General features: G+C 57.3%; 3 protein-coding genes across 7 annotated transcripts; 1 reads left to right on the top strand and 2 right to left on the bottom strand.

Annotated features, from left to right (window-relative positions):
• Positions 1–123: 123 nt before the first annotated feature.
• Positions 124–14,252, bottom strand: GGA3 (golgi associated, gamma adaptin ear containing, ARF binding protein 3). Of its 3 annotated transcripts, none has more exons than XR_011246877.1 (17): positions 14,159–14,252; positions 8,722–8,806; positions 8,520–8,595; positions 7,076–7,174; positions 6,342–6,465; positions 6,078–6,181; positions 5,886–5,966; positions 5,428–5,565; positions 4,766–4,847; positions 4,545–4,661; positions 4,041–4,265; positions 3,624–3,694; positions 3,113–3,408; positions 2,712–2,920; positions 2,246–2,415; positions 2,031–2,161; positions 124–1,802 (listed from the first exon to the last, which is right to left on the bottom strand). XR_011246877.1 is itself a non-coding variant. In XM_069542110.1 (17 exons), the coding sequence occupies exons 1-17, from the start codon at positions 14,196–14,198 to the stop codon at positions 1,692–1,694; spliced, it is 2,139 nt and encodes a 712-aa protein (XP_069398211.1). In that variant the 5' UTR covers positions 14,199–14,252; the 3' UTR covers positions 124–1,691. The 3 variants fall into 3 exon arrangements, 1 of the variants encoding a protein (XP_069398211.1); XR_011246878.1 differs by having other exon boundaries at positions 2,246–2,350; XM_069542110.1 differs by having other exon boundaries at positions 2,031–2,141.
• On the top strand, positions 14,252–17,788 carry MRPS7 (mitochondrial ribosomal protein S7). Its single transcript, XM_069542186.1, has 5 exons — positions 14,252–14,598; positions 15,140–15,331; positions 15,449–15,512; positions 15,885–16,052; positions 17,150–17,788. The coding sequence occupies exons 1-5, from the start codon at positions 14,516–14,518 to the stop codon at positions 17,369–17,371; spliced, it is 729 nt and encodes a 242-aa protein (XP_069398287.1). The 5' UTR covers positions 14,252–14,515; the 3' UTR covers positions 17,372–17,788.
• Positions 17,691–22,445, bottom strand: MIF4GD (MIF4G domain containing). 3 transcript variants are annotated; one of them, XM_069542178.1, is made up of 6 exons: positions 22,222–22,445; positions 20,752–20,883; positions 19,491–19,600; positions 19,153–19,308; positions 18,964–19,056; positions 17,691–18,448 (listed from the first exon to the last, which is right to left on the bottom strand). In XM_069542178.1, the coding sequence occupies exons 2-6, from the start codon at positions 20,831–20,833 to the stop codon at positions 18,221–18,223; spliced, it is 669 nt and encodes a 222-aa protein (XP_069398279.1). In that variant the 5' UTR covers positions 20,834–20,883; positions 22,222–22,445; the 3' UTR covers positions 17,691–18,220. The 3 variants fall into 3 exon arrangements, with proteins under 3 accessions (XP_069398279.1, XP_069398278.1, XP_069398280.1); XM_069542177.1 differs by having other exon boundaries at positions 21,784–22,334; XM_069542179.1 differs by lacking the exon at positions 22,222–22,445 and adding an exon at positions 21,679–21,899.
• Between the last annotated feature and the right edge of the window lie 99 nt (positions 22,446–22,544).

Here is a 22,544-nt window from a genome sequence, read left to right as displayed (position 1 = left end):
CATCTTTTAACAGAAACCTCAGGTGGCACCGGCATAGCTGCCTGCCTGCCTACGTCTGGAATTCCCAAGTGGTACCTTTCCCCACACTGGGGTGACAGGTATCTGTATTAGAAAGATTCCAAATAGGGCAAAAATGGTTTTATTTAACATGCAGCAAAACAAGGGAAGCAGCTGATGTATCCAGTAGTTTTTTGTCACGAAGTGACCTCTATAGTAACAAGTAACACATAAATAACTAAAGCCTAAAGCTTATTGTAAAGGTACATTCCATGTAGTAGTCCCACAGAGCTTCCCAGGGCTGCAGCAGCCCATCTCTGGAGAGCTCTTGGATTTACTCCTTAAGGAGTGAAATGGATTCACTTTCTTTTGTCTGTCTTAACAAAGCAGTGAAACCTGCTCGCTGATGAGGGGAGGGGGCGATGGCCTCTTGATTAAGGAAGCCTGGCAAGAGCAGGGAGCTGTCAGGGCTGCCTTCCCCTGGAGCTGGCTCTGGCTCATCCAGCTGAGCGCAGGTGAGCCACGTGCTCATTCCCCAGCGGCTGGGTCTTACCTGCCTGTCGCCCCGTGAAGCCTGGACTCCCCGGCCCAGCTGTAGCCAGTGGATGGAGCACTGTTGAAGCAATAGGGCCTGGTGACTCGATTCAAGCAAGGCCCCTAATCTCACCACCTCCAGACCCAACATATCGCTGACAGTGCCCCTCGGCAGCTGGGGACACTCGGGGTTTCTGGGCAGCAGGTAAGGACATAAGTTTAGTGCAACGTGCCTGCTCCTGAGGCCTCCTGTTCCCAACCACGAGCCACCCTGCAGGCCAGCTGGTAGGAGGAGGGGGCCAAAGCAGGACACGGAGTGCTATCCTCCCCTCAGAGGCGTGAGGGCAGCACAGCGGTGTGCTCCACGCCAAGCAAGAGGTAGTGAGTGAGAGAGATGGCCTGTTCCCGCAGCAGGAGGCACCCTTTTCCCGGAGAGTGCTGGGCATCTGCTTCCGGAGAAGGCGCAACACTGCTCTTCCACCTCCTTTCCTGGTTGTGGTTTAGGCTGCCGCAAGGCCAAGTTCTACTTCTAGCAGCTGCAGTTCCTCATCCTACTGTGATGTCCATGGGACACAGCCTGCCGCCGCCAGGGCCCAGCACAACTCCTCGTGGCCGTTCCAGGGTCGTGCTGCCCACAGAGGGCAGGAGTGGCGATCCAGCAGCACCGGCGCCCTGCTCTGGGCCCAGGGCCGTGCGGGAGCTGTGGGCTGTGCCCTCCTCCCAGGAGCCTGCCAAGGGGAAGCCTGGGTAGCAGCAGGGCTGAGAACTGGGGATGTGAGGGTGTGGTCCTGAAGGAGGGCCCTGAGTCTCTGCATCAGAAGATGCCAGCGCAAGGGGAAAACCCACTCCAGCCTTGGGGCCATGTCCCAGGCCGGGAGGTGCGGGGGTGAGGGGGTGGCACCTGGGGCCTCTCCCCACTCCTGATGTATGTGGCCACTTCAAGTCACACAGGTAGATAAAAACAGGTCCTTCTGGGGGCCGAAGGAAGAGAGATCACAGCAGCGGCTCGGCTCCTGGCAGTGGCGCCCAGGGCCCCTGTTCCACATCAAAGCTCTTAAGCACAGCGGTTAGGATGTGAAGGAAGACCAGGCCTGGAGAGCCTCCCCTCTCGGGGTAGCCTGCCTGGGCTCCAAAGTGCAGCCAACACGTGTCCTCTGGGGTTATAGGTTCCCCCACTGCTCCACGGGGGGGAACTGGTCCACCTCACCCACCTCGGTGCTCAGCTGCTCCCCCAAGGCAAAGGTCAGCCTGTACCGAAGCCTCGCCTTCTCCTGCAGCAGAGGGGCCGCGCGTCAGACACCCCTTCTCTGACACCCTTGGGGCGCTTTTGTGCAGGGGACACGCCCTGCTCCTACCACCCCATCCTCACTTGGCCTTTGGGCCAGGGTGGAAAAGGGATGTGGGAGAAGCGGTAACAGTCCAGGCTGGGAGGCAGTGGACGTGGGCGTCCAGTCTTGGGCAGCCAGGGCTTTCAGGTGGGGTCCCCAGCTCCAGCTCACCTTCAGTGGGTTGGCCAGCAGCATGATCTGCGTGATGGCTGCAGGTGGCTGGATGGGGCTGAAAGGAGAGAGTTCTGTACCAGAGGGTGGCTGCAACTTCACTTTCATCGACTAGAGAGAGAGAGAGGCTCCTTTGAAGAGATGGCAGGTGCCCTTGAGGTGGAACGGGGTGTGGACATGCGGGTGCAGGAAGAGGCCCCAGGGAGCGAGGATACCTTGGGCACTGCGGCCTGCAGCACGATGCTCTTGATGGGCAAGGGAGCCGTATTCAGCATGGACACCACCACCACCAGCACATCAGGCCGTCCTGGAGGACACTCCTTGGCAAAATGGAAGAGGATGCGGAAGCCGTTTTTATCATAGGCTGTCACAGGAAGGGCACTGCCTGTGTGTAAGAACGGGGCAGGTGAGGGCGGGGGGAGAGGTGGGCCTGAGACAAAGCACCGCAGCCAGGCGGGAGGGCACGGCGACCCCGGGACCAGGAAGCTCCTGAAGGAGCCTGGGAAGAACCTCCCAAGTGCACAGCGGGGACAAGCACAGACTGCGACACGGTAGGGAGGGCCGCGTGTGGCTCTCAGGGACTCTGGCAAGAAAAGCCTGGACCCACCCATCCCTTGCCATGCGGCCCACACATCTGCAGGCTGGGACCCCCACCCCTCACCCCAAGCCTCCAACACCTACTAGGCTTGATAGACTCCAGGGGCACGTGGACACTGGCCAGGGAGAGCTCGGGCCCCTTCACGGGGCTGCCCTGGGCCTGGAAGAGAGGGCTGCCGGGCCCCGCGGAGAAGGGGAGGAGAGGCCGAGTGGAGGCGCCGCTGGGGAGCAGAGAGGGGGCGGCAGGGCCCGGGAAGCAGCTGGAGGTGGCGGGTTTCACCAGTCCCGAGGTCCTGGGCAGCAGGAAGGAGGACAAGACATGCTAAAGACCAGGCAGAGCTGCTGACCGCCCCGCACAGGCACCCCCAGACTAGAGCTGGCTCTCCCCTCATCCCACTTCTAGATTCCAGCTGACCCACCAGACTGAGAGGGAACCCCCACAACCCCCGGGGCTGCCTCCCCAGCGCCCCTCTCCCACTCATTACACTTTGGCCTCTTCAAGAAGCTGGTCGAGGGCATCCAGCTGATGCAGGGTGCTGTCGCCCAAAGCAGAACCACGGTGCCCAGGGGCGATGGGCTCAGCCTTTGGGGCCAGAGCTGGGGCCAGGCCAGTGGAGAACAAGAAGGGGCTGGCTTTGGGGGCAGGAACGCCAGCTGGGGCCACCAGGGCCTGGGAACTGCCTGCGGGGGCCACCGAGGGCTGGAGGAGAGGCCCGTCTGCAGGGCTACAGGCTCCTGGCCCGGGTTTGGGGCTGAAGAAGTCCAGGTCCGACCGCTCGCTCTGGGGAATGAAAGTGGGAGTGAGGGGGCCCTGCAGGTGGCGAAGGCTGCAGGCTCTCCACCCAGCCCACCCCCCACGCTGTTCCTGGGGGCTGGGCTGAGCCCTCTGCAAGAGCAGCTGTCCTATGGATAGAGCGTGCAAAGCGCTGTATGCAGGATGGTGCCCAGGGCCAGGACAAGGCTGGGAAGTGGAGGCAACACGGCGCCCGCCCCCACCTGGAGCAGGGGCCACTGGCTGTTCCCAGCTGCCTTGGCGGGAGGAGCACTGGGCGCCGGGTCGGTGAGGCCTGAGGACAGAGAAGATGGCTGTGGTGGAAGACGCTCTGGGCTAGGGCAGCCCCAGCCCCACCTCACCTGAGGGAGGGCCACCCGTGACCACCAGGCCGCCCAAGGGTGACAAGGCGTCCCCTGTAGCTTCTGGAAGGGAATGGACCCTCTTCCATCTTTATGCTGCAGGGGGCGCCTGCTGAGGAAGGGGGAGCACAGCCACACAGGATGTCCACCAGAGGACACTGCCCTAGGCCCTCCTTCCCACCCTTGCTAAGCATGCAGGGTCCCCCTCGGGCCTCCTCGCCCCAGCACCTCTCCTCGCTGAGGCCCCGGAAGCCCCGGGAAGCCCCCTACAGGACGCACCCAAGCAGAGCAGCTCCTCGTCCAGCAGGCTGAGGGCGTTGCTCGTGCTGCTGGGCCCTGGGGGGGCCTCAGGCTGGCCGGGTGAGTGGCTGCGGCCAGGGCCTGAGGCCTGGGGTGGCGGAGGGAGGACAGGGATGCCCGAGCCGGCAGGGGTGGGGGCCAGTGCTGGGGGCGGGCCGCTTGGCACCTCCACCTCGGCAAGGTCGATGAGAGTGCCTTGGTTTCCTGGATGGATAACAGAAGAGGACAGGAATCACTGGGGGCCCCTCCCGGACTGCGCAGGGGGAGAAGGACCCTGAGCACAGCCTCTGGCCACCTCCCAAAGCACCTGTCCGGGCAGTGGTGAAGAGCTGGTGGAGACGGCAGGTGGGGGAGACCCTGTGTGACCTCCCAGGAGGGGCTTGGGGGGCTCAGAGTCCCCTCAGGCCCGTGCGCTGATACAGGGTCACCCTGCACCGGGGACCCAGGCTGCTCTGGAGGGAGTGGGGAACCAGAACACTTTACCTTCCGAGTCGGGACTGGCTGAGGTCACCACCTCACCGTTGACAACCTGCCCTTCAACGACTGTCTTATAAGAGTTGATGACCCGGGAGAGGTTGTCACTGGCCTGTAAGATGTCCCCTAGTACCGGAGAGAAATCTGTCACTCCCGGCCTGACAATGCCCCCACCACACACATCTAAATCCCCAGGTCACCCCCCCAACCACCCTTCCCAGTCCACTCACCTAAACTATTGTCACTGTCCTCGGTCTCACTGGCGAGTTTGAATAACGTCCGCCTCTTGTTCTCACACCGATCAAACAGCTCCTAATAGAGACCCAGAGAGGAAAACTCAAGCTGCCAGATCACCATCCACGCCACCAAGTTCCGGCTCCCCTGATACATGGGTTAGGTGGTACCACACTTTACCCATATCACCTAACCCAGCATCCACACCAGAGTCCCGGCTCCCCTGGTATCAGGTCAGCTCCTGGCAGAGTCAGGCTCTGCACACACGTCTTCCTGCTGCCAGCCTCGGCCACTCTGAGTCACAAAACACCTGCTCAGGCAGAGAGGCCGCCAGGACAGCAGGTCCCTTCCCACTCCCGGCCTGGCACACGCCTCAGAATTCAGAGTCTCTATGTGACCGAGGACGGAGGAGCACATCAGGGAACCAGGGTGGGCCTTTCTCTGCCCAAGCGTCCCCAGGCAGAAGGCGAGGTGGAGAGCAGGGGTGCGCCCTGAGGCAGATCTGCAGAGCCACGCAGACGGAGGGGGCATGGAACGAGCCAGCCACGGCTCATGGGCACTTGAGGGCACCACCCCTCCCGGTCTGGCTGCTGGCAGAGGATGACTGCCAGGTGTGTAGCAGCATCTTGGGGCAGGAACGCCCTCTCTTGGGGCCTACCTTCATGAGCTCCTTGTCTGCCTCCGCAGAACCCTCTCTGCTATAGTGACGCAGCATCTCACCAAGCAGCTTCACGCTGTTATCGACCTCCTCTAAGGTGTGCAGACGCTCGGTCACCTTCTGGACCCGCGCCTCATCCTGCGCCAGAGAGGACCAAGGAGCGAGAGCTCAGCTGGACTTGGCCCACTGCCCCCCAAAACCCTGCCAGGGAGGGTGCACACCTGCCCAGGGGACACGCGGGCCAAGGCCCGCCCCACGGAAGCTGCTTTCAACACGTGATTCTTGGAACCACTGGCCTCAGACCCAATCGACAGCTCTTCTTTCAAAGCAGCAGCCCACCTGCCCCCAAGCCTGGCCCCACGACTCCTGCTCCCACGTGTGGGTGAGCCCTGGGGACAGGGGAAGGGACCGCTGCTCTGGGGCCATGGGCTCCTCCCCAGGGCTCAGGGCCCACCCACCTCCTTCACCATGGACTTGATGAGCTTGTTGGCCTCCTGTAGGTCATCCGGGTTTTTGCTTTTCAATAGCTTGGCTAAAAGCTGGAAGAGGAGGGCATCAGAGGCGGAGGGACGGCAGCACCCCCCGGGGAACACACCGGAACTGAGTGCAGCCTGGTGCTGAGTGAGCCCACGCCCCATCGAGGACTTTACCTTGGATTTCTCCTCATCATCAAAAACGGGGTTTTTGGGACGAGGCGGTGGAGACGGTATCAGCGTCCTGTCCACAGAGATCAGCGGGTCGGAATGCACGATGCCTGAAAGGGGATGGAGCAGTGGTCGCACAGGCTGGGCCACCCTGGCACCCTTTCCCACACAGCAAGGGGGGGGTCCCCGGGACCAGGCCTGCAGGCCGCACACATCTCAGCCCCTCAAAGCCCAGCCCAGCGGCCCCTGCTTGGGCAGACATCCGCATACCCTGTCTCTTCAACATGTGGTAGGCATCCTTGATCTTTGATTCTTCCGGCAGGGCCAACGTCCAGCTATAAAGCAGCTCAATAACCTTGGTCTTCACTTTCTCAGACACCCTGTCCCCCAGGTACTAAGGAGCAAAGGAAATGGGAAAGCTGAGTGTGTGCAGCCTGGAGGCAGAGACAGAGGGAGGCTGTGCTCACAGCAATCAAATGGCTGCTAACTGGCTGCAGTCCCCAAGCCGCCTCCAGACCTGTGGGTGTGAGCCGGCGTGGGGGAGGGAAGCGGCATCCATGGGGCACAGACTCCGCTCAGGAAGGAGGCCGGGAGCTCGTCACTGTGTTCACGCACAACAGGCCAGACACACAACTGCACTTTCTCCCGAAAGAGTGAACAAGAATGCCTTCACTGTGAAGAAGTGTCCCCTCTGCCGTAAGCGTGTGCCCAGAGCTGAAGTGACACTAGTGTGTGGCCGTGGTCGAGAGACGAGGGCGGCCGCACGAGCACGGCAAGGAACAGTGGCTGCTGTCGCGGGAGCCCCATCAGTGGGTGCACTGAGGCCGGGAGGGCGGCAGAGACGTCCCTGTGTGCACGTCCACCCTCAGCACGGCGTCCTCTGAGCACAGGACCCAGGGAACCCCAACCCCGTGGAGGCGCTGGTCCGCGTGGTGAAAGCCGGTGAGGCGGGACAGGGAGGAACACAAAAGAAGTTCTGAGAATCAGAACTGCCACCGACTGACCTTCGGAGAGACGACTTTGATCAGCTCATTCAAAAACCGGAACTTCCCCACTTCGTTATGGAACCTCCTCCCGCAGTTCTTCATGCAGGCTTCCAGCACCTGGAGCACAGAGGCCAGGCGCTCAGACCAGGACCTGGCGCTCGGCCAGACCCCACACGCTGGCGGCACTGCACACATACTCGCCCGAGGAAGGACCTAACCAGAAGAGGCAGCCCTGGGGGACATCAGGGCAGTGGGATTACTCACAGAAGAGTCCCTCAAGGTGCAAACCCCTCTGGGGAAGCTCAGCAGGAACTAAAGTAAAAAACACTGAAGCCCAGATAACAAGACAGTCAGACGGTCAGCCCTGGAGGTGGCCTGCCTGCAGATCCTGCCCTCGGGCTTCACAGGTAAGGAGATGGAGGCAGAGACCACACGCTCCTCTGATTCAGGGTCCAGGGCTCTTTCCACAAGCTGATCAACATATTGGGCAGGCCGGAGAGGATGTTTCAATTCTGTTTTCTTCATCTTAGATGGACATGCTATTTTCCCGCCCTGAGCCCCATCGATCTCCCTCTGGGGCCTCAAGTTCTCAGGTGCTGCTGTGGGGCCTAGCACCTGAGTTTATGCCAAGGAGCGCACCACCCAAGTGCTGCTCCCTGCCCCAGCTTCCATCTTTACAAATCGGGGATTTTCAAGCACACTACTACAGACGTTCTGGGCAATCCCTTGTTCTAGGAGCCTGTCCTGGGTGCTACAGAATACTCAGCAGCACCCCGGGCTCCACCCACGTAGATGCCAGTAGCACCCCTCGACCTGTGACCAGCAACAGTGTCTCCAGACGCTGCCCAGGGTGCCTGGGGGACTGAGCTGCCCCCGCTGGAGAGCCAGGGTTAATGAAGCCTTCGCTCTGCTGAGCGCACGGCACAAGCATGCGTGCAGGCTAAGCGCCTCTCCCCAACGACCCCCTCCCACCCTTCCAGGAGCTAAAGGGAGTCAGGAGAGAACCCAGGCATCCTGGCTTAGGGGAAAGCCTGGAGGTGCCTCAACACTGCACTCAGCTCTGAATCCCCCGAGTCTGAATAAACGCTAAGATCTGCCCACTGGGGTGATGCCTTCACTAGTGACCCGCATCATTTTTAGCTACAGGACAAATTACACTTGGCCAGCTCTTACCTGGCAAGACAGCTCTGTCAGCCTCTCTGCGCCCCACCCGGGGCCCACGGCCACTACCCCTCTGCCTTGGCCTCTCTGCTTCTCCCATCAGACCTCGTGTTCACACTCAGTCACCCGTGATGCTTGGGCCTGGCACGGGGCACACGTGTTTGTGGAACAATTGACTGTGCAAGGTCCAGGTAAGTCTAGTTTGTATCCAGGATGCTCAGCTGGCCGAGGGCGTGAGCCATGACCCCCTCACAGATCCCAGCGGACTCGTGAAGATCCATCACCAGCAAGAAAAACCTACCGTCAGGGCCTGGACCGCCTCCCATTCCTGCGGAGACTGGATCTTATGGGCCAGCAGTCGGACGGCGATCTGTGGCCTAGAGACCAGCAAAACCACACCTTCAGGACGCTGCCCCTCGGCCACCTGGCCAGCCCTCCTTTGCCAGTTTTTCACTTTCCCAGTCAACCATCTCTCACCTGCCCCCTACCAGTTTGAGACTCACCCTTCAAGCTCCTTGTTGATCTGATCACAAAAGCCAATTATGTATTCCCAGTCTTCCTGGCGATTAGAAGGATTGGTGGCTTTATCTGGGGAGAGAACGAAGAAGACGACAACTAGTTGCTACAGAGAGCAAGGAGGACACCATGGAAGGTTTTCCTCACATTTTTAAGGCACTGATGTGATGATTTCTTCTCTAATGGAGAAGACTCAATAATTCAGTCAGATAGCAACTCAAATACAAATACTTAAAAAAAACTTTTTTCTGGTTGTGCCACATGACTTCTAGGATCTTAGTTCCCTGACCAGGGATTGAACCTGGGCCCTAAGCAGTGACAGAGCAGAGTCTTAACCCCGGACCACTACCGAATTCCCTATAAATATCGCTTTCTGTCCAGTATTCTTAAAGTTACAAACAAAAAAGAAAACAAATCTGAAGCTTCTCATTTTAAGGTAAGCTAATGACATTTACTGAGCCCTCTAAGCACAAATTGTGCTGTCTGTCCATGGGGTCACAGAAACAGAACCTAAGCTTGAGTAAGCAGCATCCCTCAGTTTAAATGGTCTTCCACGATCAAGGACAAAGACAAGCACCGAAGAGGGTGTCCCAGGGTTTAAACTCCAGGAGGTAAATGCCAAGTCTCCTAACACTTGCCGTGTGTCGTCTCTTCTCCATCATGCCCAGATCCTGTGCTTAGAGAGGACGGCCCCAGCTGAGGGTGGTTAAATGCGTTCCCATCTCTGATTCAGATCTTGGAGTCAGCCTCTTCCAGAAAGCACTCTCAAGCTGTGTGCTAAATTTAGGGCTCCAGGTTCAGAAAACAAATGGAAGACTGAAGGCGTGTATCCTTTTTTAAGTCCAGGCTCCTCCAGCAGATTTCCACCAGGGCCAAAAGCAGAGTGAGGGCCTTGAAAAAGCCTTTCCCAACAAGGGGTGATGTTAGAGGTTCCTGAATTCTGATTGCTCGTGACTGTGTTTCTTTACTTCCCTTTTCCTAATGTTAAAAATCACTAGCTCCACGCTCAAATCCTAACAGGGACTCCTAGCCAGCCCCATCCCCCGCCCCTCAACAGGCATCACAAGGCAGCAGGAGCCACCCAGTGGTCGCGGGAAGACCTGCAGTGTCCAGCGCTGTGCGTGCAGGGCAGCTTTTCTGCTCTGGAGGCCAGAAAATTCTGGTGGTTTAGGATCATATTTGGGGGAAAAGAGAGATGTCAGTCCTCAGTCTTGAAAAGAGAATTAGCAGGCCCTTGAAAATGTCATGCTTGGAGGGAAGGGAGATTAATTCTATCCAGAGGGACTGTTTGTTGCCACAGGGACCTACTGGCTGTCACCCTCCAGAGAAGCTCTGAGTCTCCCCCACCAGGTGCCTAAAATTTTCTCAGGTGTCAGCATGGCTTTGTTACTAATCCCTAGCATTTGAGATGCTTGGAGTTCTCATATGACATTAAGAGGGTGTGGGATACAAAAATAAGATGGTTTGAGGAGCCATACCTGCCCCTGTCACTACAATCATTTTGGGAGCAGTCACACGCCTTCTACTGTTTGCCACTGGAAAAGATGTCACAGACACAGGGGACAGGTGCACAGCCCCTCCCCTCCCCACACACAGACACAAAGCCACGGGCGTTCACCAAAAATGTGTCCTGCCTGGAGCTGCCACGACTCCATTTCTGATTCCAGGAACGCTCCCACCTACTTCTCATTTTCGTTCAACAGCTCGAGAATCCCACTTCCTGTCCCCCAATGACTTTTCTACCTCAAACCCGCAGGGAGCTCTCGGCCTACACATGAACACAAAGCCGTGGTTTCAGCCACGGTTTCCCCACTTCTGAGTATCTACCCCCACTCTCCAGCCAGCTGAGACAGCAGACCTCAGTCACCCATAAAACTGCAAGAACCTCTGGAGATAACCTGGGGTGACTCAGGCACTCCGCCTGCCCACCGCCTCCTGGCAGATGCACACACCCACCACCCACTCAATGTTCCCCTTCACCTGCCACAGAGGTGACGCCGGAGCCTCCCCTGTAGATCTTGCCTTCCAGAACGGCCCCTCTGGGCTCCAGGTTTCTATTTTGGGGCCTCTGTTGAAAGCCTTATGCTAGTCTGTGTCTCTGCCTCTATACATCCTGCTCTCATTTTCAACTACTGACTGTCGTGGGACCTCTGGTCCAGAAGGGAGGGGAACAGCAATGGCCACCCCGCCCCAACACGGCTCAAACAGTCCAGTGACAAGTTCCACATAGCAAGGGATGGAGGGGAAGTCAAGCGTTAAACTTTAGTGCGAAGGTCTTGAATCAAGGAGACTTAGTCAACCCCCAAGTCTTTTGTTAAACAGCCACAGAAAACTAAGCAGACAAGTCAGGCCCTGGAGGAACCACAGGAAAAGTACAAGATTCGGACCCTACCCTTGAGGAGGTTATGCAGCACGTGAGGAAACAACCAGAGCAAAACAAGACGGGAATTTTAAGTGCTCATCTGGTGCAGAAACGAGTCTAAAAACACTCATCATTTCTCCTCCCTGACTTCCCTATTTCTATAAATGGTGCCACCATTCCAAAGCTCCTTTTGCCCCCACCCAGGCACCCAGGTCTGAAGGCTCCTTCTTCCCTCTCCTCATCCATTTTCATTTGGAGAAGGCAATGGCAGCCCACTCCAGTACTCTTGCCTGGAAAATCCCATGGACGGAGGAGCCTGGTAGGCTGCAGTCCATGGGGTCGCTAAGAGTCGGACACGACTGAGCGACTTCACTTTCACTTTTCACTTTCATGCATTGGAGAAGGAAATGGCAACCCACTCCAGCGTTCTTGCCTGGAGAACCCCAGGGACAGGGGAGCCTGGTGGGCTGCCGTCTGTGGAGTTGCAGAGTCAGACATGACTGAAGTGACTTAGCAGACTTAGCAATCTCTTCCTTCTCCATGTCTTTACTATGTTTTTTCCCCTCAAGGCTGAGCCCTGGCCCTCGGCAGTTAAAGTGCGGAGTCCTAACCACTGACCTGCCAGAGAATTCACCTCAATGTCTTTTTGTGTGTTGTGCTCAGTCACTCAGTTGTGTCCGACTCTTTGCAACCCCACAGACTGCAGCCCACCAGGCTCCTTTGTCCATGGAATTTTCCAGGCAAGAATACTGGAATTGGTTGCCATCTTGTACTCCAAGAGATCTTCCTGACCCAGGGATCAAACCCGAGTCTCTTGCCTCTCCTGCATTGGTAGGCAGATTTTTTTTACCACTGAGCCACCTGGGAAACCCCAGTGTCTTTATAAAATTGTTTTCTTACTCCTGCCCTGACCTCCTGATGTCTCACTTGCTTCCAGAACTTCTGCTCCAATCCATCCTTTGTAAAACACCTATAGGAACCTTCCCAGAACACTGACTTAACAGGTACAGTATGAATGGGAATCCCTTAACTGGAGACACAGACTCCTTCGGGTGGAATTGGAGCCAGTCCAGAGTTTGGCTCTTCCCAGCTTCCTCTCCCATGTTCCCACAGGAACGCCCTGCTTGAATCAAACGTCTGTTACTGCATGCCCCAAACATGGCCTGCTCCCTCCACACCACTGTCTGCTGTTTTCTTAGCCTATTTTCCCATTCTTTAAGGCCTAGCTTGAGTGCCATCTCCCCACTCGGAGAACCATCTCCCATTTCACTTATCCCCAATTTCCCAAAATAAACTGTCTGTATTTTAGCATTTATGGTTCCTGCTTTTTTACTTAAAAATGCTTTATCCACTCCAGCACCACTATCATCAAACTGAAGGCAAAGACTTTGAACTTAGTTTTCGTTAACACCTCACACAGCAGGTATTCATTAAGCACTGATTAACTGCAGTAATGACAGGACTTTAGAGAAGGCTGAAGTCATCAAGAGATGGTTTGTGGGGAAGAAGATGCTGGGATGGGTTTCAAAGCATGTAAAGGGGAACAGGGCTTTCAGGAAAGGAGAGGAATGTGTGTTGGTGGCTCAAGAACATCCAGCTGACAGAAGCAAGGAAGAATGCCAGGAAGTCGCAGCGAGGCAGGGGGACAGCAGTGCAATGACCTGACTGAGCAGAAGGGCTCTGGGAGCAGAACTGAGGGAGAGGCGGGGAGACCTGAGACCTGCCCAAAACGTCAGTCTAAGTAACAGGAAAGGGCCAAAGGCCAGTCTCAGCTCTAGTCTCTACAGATACCTTACCTCTCCCCCATCACCATCTCCACTCTCCCTCAAAAACAGGTCTAAACTCTAAACCTAGCCGATTAGACTCAGCTGAGGTCATTTAAATTTCTACGAAGTCCCCATTAACATCTGTAAATGGAACCAATTCCAGAGTATTTATATCCAGTTGGTGGCTCTGGGCAAGTGAGCTGATTAGAGCCAAGGTGTCCTCTTGTGACACTGTGACACCAGTACCTACTTTGCTAGGATTCTTGATAAATGAACGTCTTTGGAGCACTCTGAGCTCCTGGGAGAACAGTTCCATATACACAGAAGGCTGTGACCTGCCTGCAACTGCAGACCTTGCAAACGTAACCTGCGTTCAACCACCTGAACAGGGTTTCTTATCAAGGGGACTCAGGCAATTGGAGGAAACGGGCATCACCCCTCAAGAGGCTGCAGGCTCTAGTAAGTAACTGACAATGCACAAGGCAGCGCCTCCACTCCAGACTGTCTTGTCACCCTGCCCAATTTGTCTTCACTTAAACAGGGCTCCAGGGACCTCCTCTAGCCCATACTTAGTAAACTCAACGTACTAACCTTTCAGCCAAATGCAACCTGCTAAAGTTAACCTGTATTTCCTCACAGCAATATAAATGAGCGATCATAGCAATAGGCCGCAATAACTACAATATCGGGCTGCGTCTCTCAGCTTGGCTGAGTAGTTTACCAACGAATGACTCGTTAAGACATGCGGGGGGTGGGGAGAAGGGTCCCCCAACAGAGCTTTCATCATGCTTCGGTTACTGCAGGGAAAAGTACTCTTTTTTTCCTCTCTCTCTGGATTATTTTCACCTCAAACATTCAGCCTGCGCGAAGCAGTCACTTCTACTGGAATACACGGTCAAAATTCTGAAGCTATGTGGGTATGCTCAGCACCACCCACCGCTCCCGGAGTTTCAGCCCCAGTTCGGAGCTTTCCCCTGCGTCGGAAGAGCGCAGGGGTCCCGGAGTCACGGCCTTGCGCGGCCCCACCACAGTTTCCCCAAAACGCCTATGCATGTCATCCCGAAGCACTTGGCTGTCGCTTTCGGGCAGCGCGCAGGAGCGAGAAGAGGCGCCGCGGCTCAGACAGCACGGGCCGGGCCGCCGAGCTGAGGAACGGGCGCGATCCCGGGGCGCTCGTGGCGCGTGCGAGGCTTGGCGCGGGCTGCCGGGCGGCGCCACCGCAGGGCCGGGGGAGGCAGCCGAGGGCTGGGGAGAGGGGAGGCTCGAGCGCGAACAGACTCGGCCGCGGATACTCACTCAGCCAGGACTCCAGACTCTCCCCTTCCGCCTCCGCCATATTGCAGCCGCCCGGGCCGGCCCAGAGGCCTCAAACCTCGCGAGAACCTGAGAGAGACGAGCCGGGGCGGGGCCTGCATAGGGACCTGAGAAGACCAAGCGCCGCCGTCTAGGATCTTGCCAGGCTGCGACGGATAATGCGAGGGCGAACGTTTCCTTTCTGACTCTCCGCCTTAGACCTCGGAGTGAGAGACTCTTCAGGCCCAGATTAACAGGGTGATGCGCAGAGCTAGGACCTTGTAGCTCTTTTCCCCCGTCTTTAGTCACTCGGTCAGGCACGCCAAGGGCAGTCTCTGTGGGGTCCTGCTGGCAGCCAAGATGGCTGCCCCCATGGTGAAGGTTGCGCTAGGGTGGTCCGGCTTGGGTCTCGGCGTGCGGAGAGCTGCCCTGCGGCTTCCAGGGTGAGAGGGTGGCGGCAGCTGGGAGTCCTCTTGGGTCTTCACGGAGAGACCTGCTAGGGAGGAAAAGAGGGGGCCACAGGCAAGCCTCACAGGGACCTGGAGAGAGCCTGGGAGGCCGGGATAAATGAGTCCAATCCTCTTTAACCCTCTCCGTGAGTTTGGGTCAATCTGAAAGCTTAGTAGTAGCTCCCTGCCTGAGGAATTCTCACTTGGAACTGAAAGTGCGATCTTGTTGAAGAATTCAGAACTGGGATTTTCTTTGCTGGGAGGTGGGGGGTGGGGGGGAGATGCATAGGCGGATTGTCTATATTCTGAAGTTCAGGAGCTTGTCCTTACTGTAGGCACTTGAGGAGCAGACTTTCCCGGCCTCTTTAGGGGAGGTCCTCCTACCTCTTGGGACAAGAATTACTGCAGCTGAGCTATGGCTGGCGATCTCCTCGCTGCTCGCTTGGCGGCGGTTTGGCATACATGCCTATTGTTAAGTCAAGCCTTTTCACTTGAGTCAGCTTTTGCCCTCCTCTTCCTCTTCCCCCCACCCCAGGCTAGTGCAGGTGAGGTGGAGCCGCTATGGCCCTGAGTACCAGGATCCCCAGACTGACAAGGAATATTACCGCAAGCCCTTGGCCCAGCTGACTGAGGAGGAGACGTATGAGCGGGAGCTCAGGAAGACTCAGGTTATTAAAGCTGCCCCAGCCACGAAAACATGCTCTGTGTTTGAAGACCCAGTGATCAGGTTAGCAGAAAACAAACTGTTGTTCCACAGAGTGGGACTATACGGGGGAAGGCGGAAGGATCTACAGGAAGGATTTTGTGACAGCCTTGGGAACCTAAACATCTTTTTTTCTTAAAGTAAATTCACCAATATGATGATGAAAGGAGGAAACAAAATACTGGCCAGATCCCTCATGACACAGGTAAACAGTACCTCTCTCTGTCATCTTTGTTTTCCCCATAGCTTTGTGTTTGGCTCTTTCATCTTAAGACAAAAAACAATGGATTCTGTACCTGTCATTAGAAGTACAGAGTTTCTCTGTATTTATGTGTGGGAGCAGAGGCTTTAAGAAGTCCTACCGGAGTCAAGCACTGCCATCCCCCAGCCCCACATTACAAATCTTAGCTCATTCTTCTGTCCTAGTCCAGGGTTTTTGTTTCAGAAGTACTAAAGGAATAGCTGGGCAGCTATAGAAGAAGAACAGGATGATGGGAATAAAGGACAGGGTCCTAGCCCAGCTGGGTGAACCCTTTAGGGACCCTGGGGTATCCTCTTCCACTGTATCCCTTTGCAGACCCTGGAAGCTGTGAAAAGGAAGCAGTTTGAGAAGTACCATGCTGCTTCTGCAGAGGAACAGGCAACCATTGAACGCAACCCTTACACCATCTTCCATCAAGCACTGAAAAACTGTGAGCCTGTGATTGGGCTGGTACCCATCCTCAAGGGGGGCCATTTCTACCAGGTGAGTGGTCAGGGTGGGAAAGCAGGGCTGCTCATGTGTGAAATGGTGGGGGTAGAGGGGGGTATTTAGAGTTGGGCCAAGATTGATGGCTTTCTTAGGACTGCAGAGTGCCAAGGTCTTTTCATCTCAGTCCCATGGTATAAAGATTACAGGCAGAAGATGGAAGAGCCAAAAAATTATCTACATGACCTCTTTAGAAGGCCCACAGTACTTCCCCCATTGCCCCTTCTGTCCAGCATTCTGTGTTCCAAAGTATAAGTTTCTGATGGTGAGGAGCTATGTTTGTACCTCATCTTTATACATCAGTGTCTAACATAGTGTTCGACTGATGCTTCATCACTGTTTAACTGAACTAGGTGAAGTGTTAGTCGCTTAGTTATATCCGACTTTGCGACCCCATGGACTGGGACTTGCCCTACTCTTCTGTCCATGGGATTCTCCAGCCAAGAATATTGGAAGTGGGTTGCCATTTCCTTCTCCAGATCTTCCTGACCCAGGGATTGAACTCGGGTCTTTTGCGTTGCAGGCGAAGGTGGCTTTACCGTGTAAGCCACCAGGGAAGCTAGCATTTAATTATACTTCATGGTCATAAGTGGGTGTTCTTTCCTTTTTAAAAAAAATATATATTTGTTTTGTCTTTCTTTTTTCAGTGTAAACCTCACAGGGTAAAGACTTTCTCAATGCCTGTGTCCCTAGGGTCTGGCACAGTACCTGGCACATAGTAGGGGCCTGGCAAATGATTCTTGGGACAAGAGAGACCTGTTTCTAGGCGTTCATGATCTGTGTTGGCTAAGTCATGCCAGCTGACAGGGCTTTTCCCAGTGGTGCTTTTATCAACTTGGCTGAACTCCCTTTAGAGGTGAAAGAGGCCAGTGCTCAAGGAGCGTTTGTGTGATGAATGCCTATGATGTTCTCTGCACTGAGGTCAGCCAGGGGTGAGAGGAGCTCAGAGAGGAGCAGTCAGGCCCTCCTCCCCAGCACCCTTGCCAGGGCTGGCCCTGAGTGGACATGTGGCTACTTATCGGAGCTCTGGCAGGAAGGAGGCTGCAGTCCTGGCCAGTTCTCAGCCTAACTTGCCCCTGTCCCGTCTTGCCCAGGTCCCTGTGCCGCTGGCTGACCGGCGTCGCCGCTTCCTGGCCATGAAATGGATGATCACTGAGTGCAGGGAGAAGAAGCCCCGGCGGATGCTGATGCCGGAGAAGCTGTCTCAGGAGCTGCTGGAGGCTTTCTACAACCGCGGCCCTGTGATCAAGAGAAAGCACGACATGCACAAGATGGCCGAGGCCAACCGCGCGCTGGCCCACTACCGCTGGTGGTAGAGTGTGGGCAGAGGGTCCGGGAAGACGGCAGCGCACTCTGCTGCCAGAAACAGCGTGAGCCGCTGCCACACTGCAGAACGCCTGTGTGTTAAGGGTACCGTTCCCTCTTCTGGGCAGGTGGGCCTCCTACCAAGGACGGAGCCCCGTGTTTACTGCCTGTTCATCGTTTCTTTGGAGGCTGGAACTCGCTCTCCCTGTCCCATCTCCTTGGAAAGGGGGCGCATATCAAGTTGGATTTCCTCCTAAGAAACCTAGGGCTCATCCAGCCTTCTTTTCCTTCAGCTTGGGGTGGACCTTTGGGTGATACGAAAAGAAGTAGTTTTAGTATCAGAAAGAGTTTATTAGAAAATTCTCGTCCTGAGCTGGTGTAACACGTGATGTGGTATTACGATTCATTAAAACCAACTGGAGAAAATACGCTCGGTTCTAAAGTGGTCCTTGTACAGAATGTATAAAAAGCAGTTTCTGGTGTGACTCTGCTCGTCCCCTTTGATATCCCTAAGTGTCCCCACCAATGGCTCTGGGCACCCATTTTACAGATGGGGAAACAGGTACCAAGATAGCTATTGCACCGATGGTTCCACAGGGCAGTGCTTGTCGGGAGTTGCCCAGGTCAGCGGTGAGGGGAGAGAAAGGCTGTTGGGACTGTGGAGCAGGTGTGCCTGCCTTCCGCAATCCTGGAATCGGAGAGAAGGTGCTCAGGGCAGGACCGCTGCATTAAGTGGGAATCATCTCAGGCGCTCTTGAGTCTGGAAGGGAAGAAGTCTTTGGCAGAGGTGAAGACTCCGCTGCCAGGTTGGAAGGTGGGCAGAAGAAAGGCCGGTGCCGCTGGGGAGGAAGCCTGGAGGCCTAGGCAGAGACCTCGCTGTAGTAGTACTTGTGGGCAGCCGGGGTGGTCTTCCAGCCGGCTGCCCGGAACTCGATGATCTCCAGCAGCAGCAGCTGGGCCAGGGAGCTGAGGCCGGCTGGGAGCAGGAAGCCGTCCCGGATCAGGACAAAGAGCTCATCCATGCGCTGCCCGTTCATCTTCTCCAGCTGCTCCCCGACCCGATGCAGCTGCAGCACCAGGCAGTCCACCTGCAGGGGCAGTGGGAGGTGACCCCAGACACGGCCCTCTGTCACACAGAGCAGCCATTGACTGAGCGCTCGCTGTGTGCCAGGCTCCGGGCCTGGCCTGTGCACGTTTCCCCCGCTTCATCCACACACGACCCGGTGGGCACTGTCTCTGCCTCATGTGAAAGGAACAAGCTCAAAGACTTGCCTCAGATCTCTCACCTGGGCCAGGTGTACGCAGGCCCCGTCCCCAAACTGCTTCTCAATCCCACTCCCCCTGCCGCCCCCGGCCCCCCGTCCCAGTTTAGTTTCTGGGCCACCAGTATCCCCAGTTGCTTTCCTACTGGGAACACAGCCTCTGAACCAGGAGATTCTAGCTGCGCTGTGTTCTGGGTAAATCCCAGACCTTGTCCTGTAACCCTGACAGGCCATGAACACCCCCACCAGGTTCCTGCCCCACAAGTGAAAGTCTCCATGGACAGGGGCAGGCATTCCGAGTTGAGCCCATCTCCACAGTCTTTGGTGCTGGGGCCACTCACCTCCTCCTCCTTGCTCAGGCTGTCGGGCTGGGCCAGCCGGAAGAGGCAGTCGTAGACGGGGTTCACCAGGGCCATCATAGGCATGTTGTTCACCTGCGGGGGGAGAGCAGGGCCCAGAGCACTGGCTTAGTGGCGCAGGAGACAGGTGGGCCGCCTCTGCTGCACGGGGTGTGGCTGGCGGGGCCTCACCCTTAGGTAGTCAAAGATGTTGCAGATAAAGGTGACGTAGCAGACCCAGCCCTGCAGGGAGCGGGCTCGAAGCTGCTCCCGAGTCTGGTACTCCTGCTGCAGCCGGTTGAGGAGTCCACGGCGGAAGACACTCTGGCCCGCTTGCTTGCTCTCTGCCTGTGAGCCAGGGAAAGGAAAGGGCAGTCCCGGGGCCCAAGCTTCCCAGGCCTAGTTCCCTGCTGTCCTCCTCCTCTCCTGCCTCTGAGGCCAGCCCTTCGCCTCTCTGCCCTGCTGGCCTCTGCCCACTTCAGAAGCACCTTCCTCAAAGCGTCTCCCCTTCTCTGCCAGCCCCACCCAACCTGAATGATGGCGTGGCACATGCGTCCTGCTTCCTTGCTGAACACACTGTCCTGCAGAGAATGGTCCACAATCACATTGGCCACTTTCTCCAAGTCCACGGCACCTGGATCTAGGGTAAAGACAGGTGGGGAGTCTAGAGCTGCTTAGTTATATATGCCTCCACCTGCTACTAAAGGATTTGAGGTGTTCACTGATGAGCACTCCCATTATATACTTTCACTGCTGGGAAAGATTGAGGGCAGGAGGAAAGGGGGACGACAGAGGATGAGATGGTTGGATGCCATCACTGACTCAACGGACACAAGTTTGGGTAAACTCCAGGAGTTGGTGATGGACAGGGAGGCCTGGCAGGCTGCAGTTTAGAGGGGTGCAAAGAGTTGGACACGACTGAGCGACTGAACTGAACTGAAAGGACCAGAAGGGGGAATTCCTCGGAGGTCCAGTATTTAGGACTATGCTCCCCATTGCAGGGAGCACAGGTTCGATCCTTGGTCAGGGAACTAATCCTGCAAACCATGCAGTGCGGCCAAAAAAATTAAAGAGATCAGGAAACAGAGGAAACATCACACAGGAGCAGCTGCAGCCATAAGCCTCCTGGTGACCCAATAAGAGAACAGGGTTGTGTGGCTGATAGAGTCAAAGAGCGCTCATTTTTTTTAGGACACGTCTTTTCCTGGCACTAGGTTGAAGATGGGACACTGACAGCCATTTTACGGAAGAAAGTGTTCTTACAACACACACATGAACCCCTGACAAAAGCAGGCCAGGGAGGGCCTCTCTGCAGGCTTAGCTTGGCACGCTACAGGCATTGCTAATCGTTCGCTGAGTCAAACTTCTGTCCTGAGTGCTGCGGGAGGGCCTTGGCCCAGGACAGTTAGTGGAGCTCCTCTGCCAAGCAGAACACTCCATCTTCTGTCCCAAGTCAGGCAGCTCCGCATATTCAAGAGAGGGGCTGCAGCAACGCAGAAACCAGGTCCAGCAGGTTTAAGGACTTAAGCGGCAGGAACTGGGTTTTCTGTGCCTCACCCTCCTTTCCTGGGTACTTTAAAAACACTTTACAATCTGAGGGGTGACTGTGATCTATGATTCATACTCCCAAATACTGGCCTAAATGTCTTCCAGTTCCAGAATTATGTTGCGGACTCCTGCTCTCAGAAAGTGAAGGGAGAGGGTGGTGCCTTCCCAGGGTCATCCCAGTCCTCCGGTCTGGTCCCCTCTCTGGTGCTGTGGAGCCAGGCTCAGGGGGCTCCCCACGCTCACCTTTGAGAGCTGTCTTCAGCAGCTGCTGGGTCTCTGCATCAAAACACTGGATTTTATACTCCTCTTTACCTGGATCCCCCATGACTGTCCAGCCGCAGCAGCTCTTTACTGGGGTGGGACTAAGGACAACACCTGGGTTGGGGGAGAGGCGAATGGAGAGGTCTTAGGCGTGGAGCGTGGAGGCAGGGCTCCCAGCCCTATGGGCCCTGGATAGGGCTGGGCAGTCCATGGCATTCAGGGGTTGGCTGGGCGCCCACCAAGCTTGGCTTCTGGTGGAGACTGGGCACCAGCCAGGCACCTGCTGCTCAGTTAAAGAATCCTGATAGTCTCTGGGATTACACAAGAGTAGAGATGAGGGGTGAATGTGTTTGTCCTCCAGTCTGCCTCAAGGTTATTCTCAGCTGACACCAAAGCTGGGGTAGGGTCAGGTGCACTGAGATGAGGGGGTGGATGAGTGGATATCAGACACTTTCCATGCCTGTATAAGACGATCGAGAAGCTACTGACTGGTCCACCACAGCTCCCTGAGACTGAGAGGGCCGGGGCTCCAGGCTGTGGGCATCTGTCCCAGCAGGGTTCCAAGCCCCATCTCCCCATCCCTCTCCCTTATGTTAGAGTCCTCAGCCCAGAAAGCCCAGTCCCGGGCTGGGGCCGGCCAGAGGGTTGGGTGCCTCCTTGATTCCCCTTGTACCGGCCAGTTTCTCCCCGGGATGGACTGGTTACACTGGCCTCCCGAGGGGCAGAAACCTGGCCCTCCCTTCTCAAGAAGGGGGCAGTGCTAAGAGTCCTTAGCTCCATTCTGAGCCTTCTTCTGAAGGAGGGGAGAGCGGTGACGTGACCTACAAAGGTGGTCCCCGCTGGGGTCTCCCCTCCGGACTCGGTGCCTCTCCCTCCGGCCAAAGGAGCGGATCTTAAGGGTCTCCAGACCTGGGCAGCTTTCCTAAGTCCGGAACGCCCCTCCCGGCCGCTCAGTGGGGCCCGCTGTCCGGTGTCCCGCGAGCTGTAGGGGTGGCGAGAGAGCCGGGGACCCACCTGCCGCGTCGGCGCCGCGCCCGCGTGCCCGGAGGCCGCTCGGCCGACATCGTGCGCGCGCCCCGCGTCCACGGCGCTGCAGGCTAGGCCGCCGGCGCCTCGCCGCCGCTGAGGTCATTTCCTAGCGCAGGGGCGGGGCGGGGCCTCGGGCGGCGGGGCGGGGCCTCGGGCGGCGGGGCGGGGCCTCGGGCGGCGGGGCGGGGCCTCGGGCGGCGGGGCGGGGCCTCGGGCGGCGGGGCGGGGCCTCGGGCGGCGGGGCGGGGCCTCGGGCGGCGGGGCGGGGCCTCGGGCGGCGGGGCGGGGCCTGGGTGGGACCGCGCACGAGTGCCCCCTGCCGGAGCCCCGACGCCGCTGCCCGCGCCAGCTCAGAGGTTCCCGGCGTGCGACGGCGCAGGACGCCCGCGACCCCTGCCCCCACCGCCCCTTCCCTCTCCTCACCTCGTTCTCCCCGGGCCTGCCCGAGACCACGCCGGCTCGCGGGCGCTGGGTCGGACCTGCTCCTCGGCCTGCGCGAAGCCCTCGGTCTTGAGCAGTGGCACCCACCGCGCCCCGCCCCACGCCGGGGCTGAGGTTAAAACGGGGTCAGGAGCCGGGCCGGGCCAGCGGCGTAGGAGGGGCCTGCGGGGGGCGCGGTCCGCAGCCGGGCTACAGGCGCGGGCAGCAAGGTGGGAGGGCAGAGCAGTCGGCGGGAGGGGCCGGACCTCACAGAGGGTAGGCCCTGGCTCCCCGCCCGCCGCCCCCATACGAGGTAGAGAAGGCGA

Source organism: Ovis canadensis, chromosome 11 (assembly GCF_042477335.2).
Source record: "Ovis canadensis isolate MfBH-ARS-UI-01 breed Bighorn chromosome 11, ARS-UI_OviCan_v2, whole genome shotgun sequence".
In the NCBI taxonomy this organism is placed as follows: domain Eukaryota; kingdom Metazoa; phylum Chordata; class Mammalia; order Artiodactyla; family Bovidae; genus Ovis; species Ovis canadensis.
Note: the sequence above shows the minus strand (reverse complement) of the source record. Positions and strands in the feature narration are given on the sequence as shown.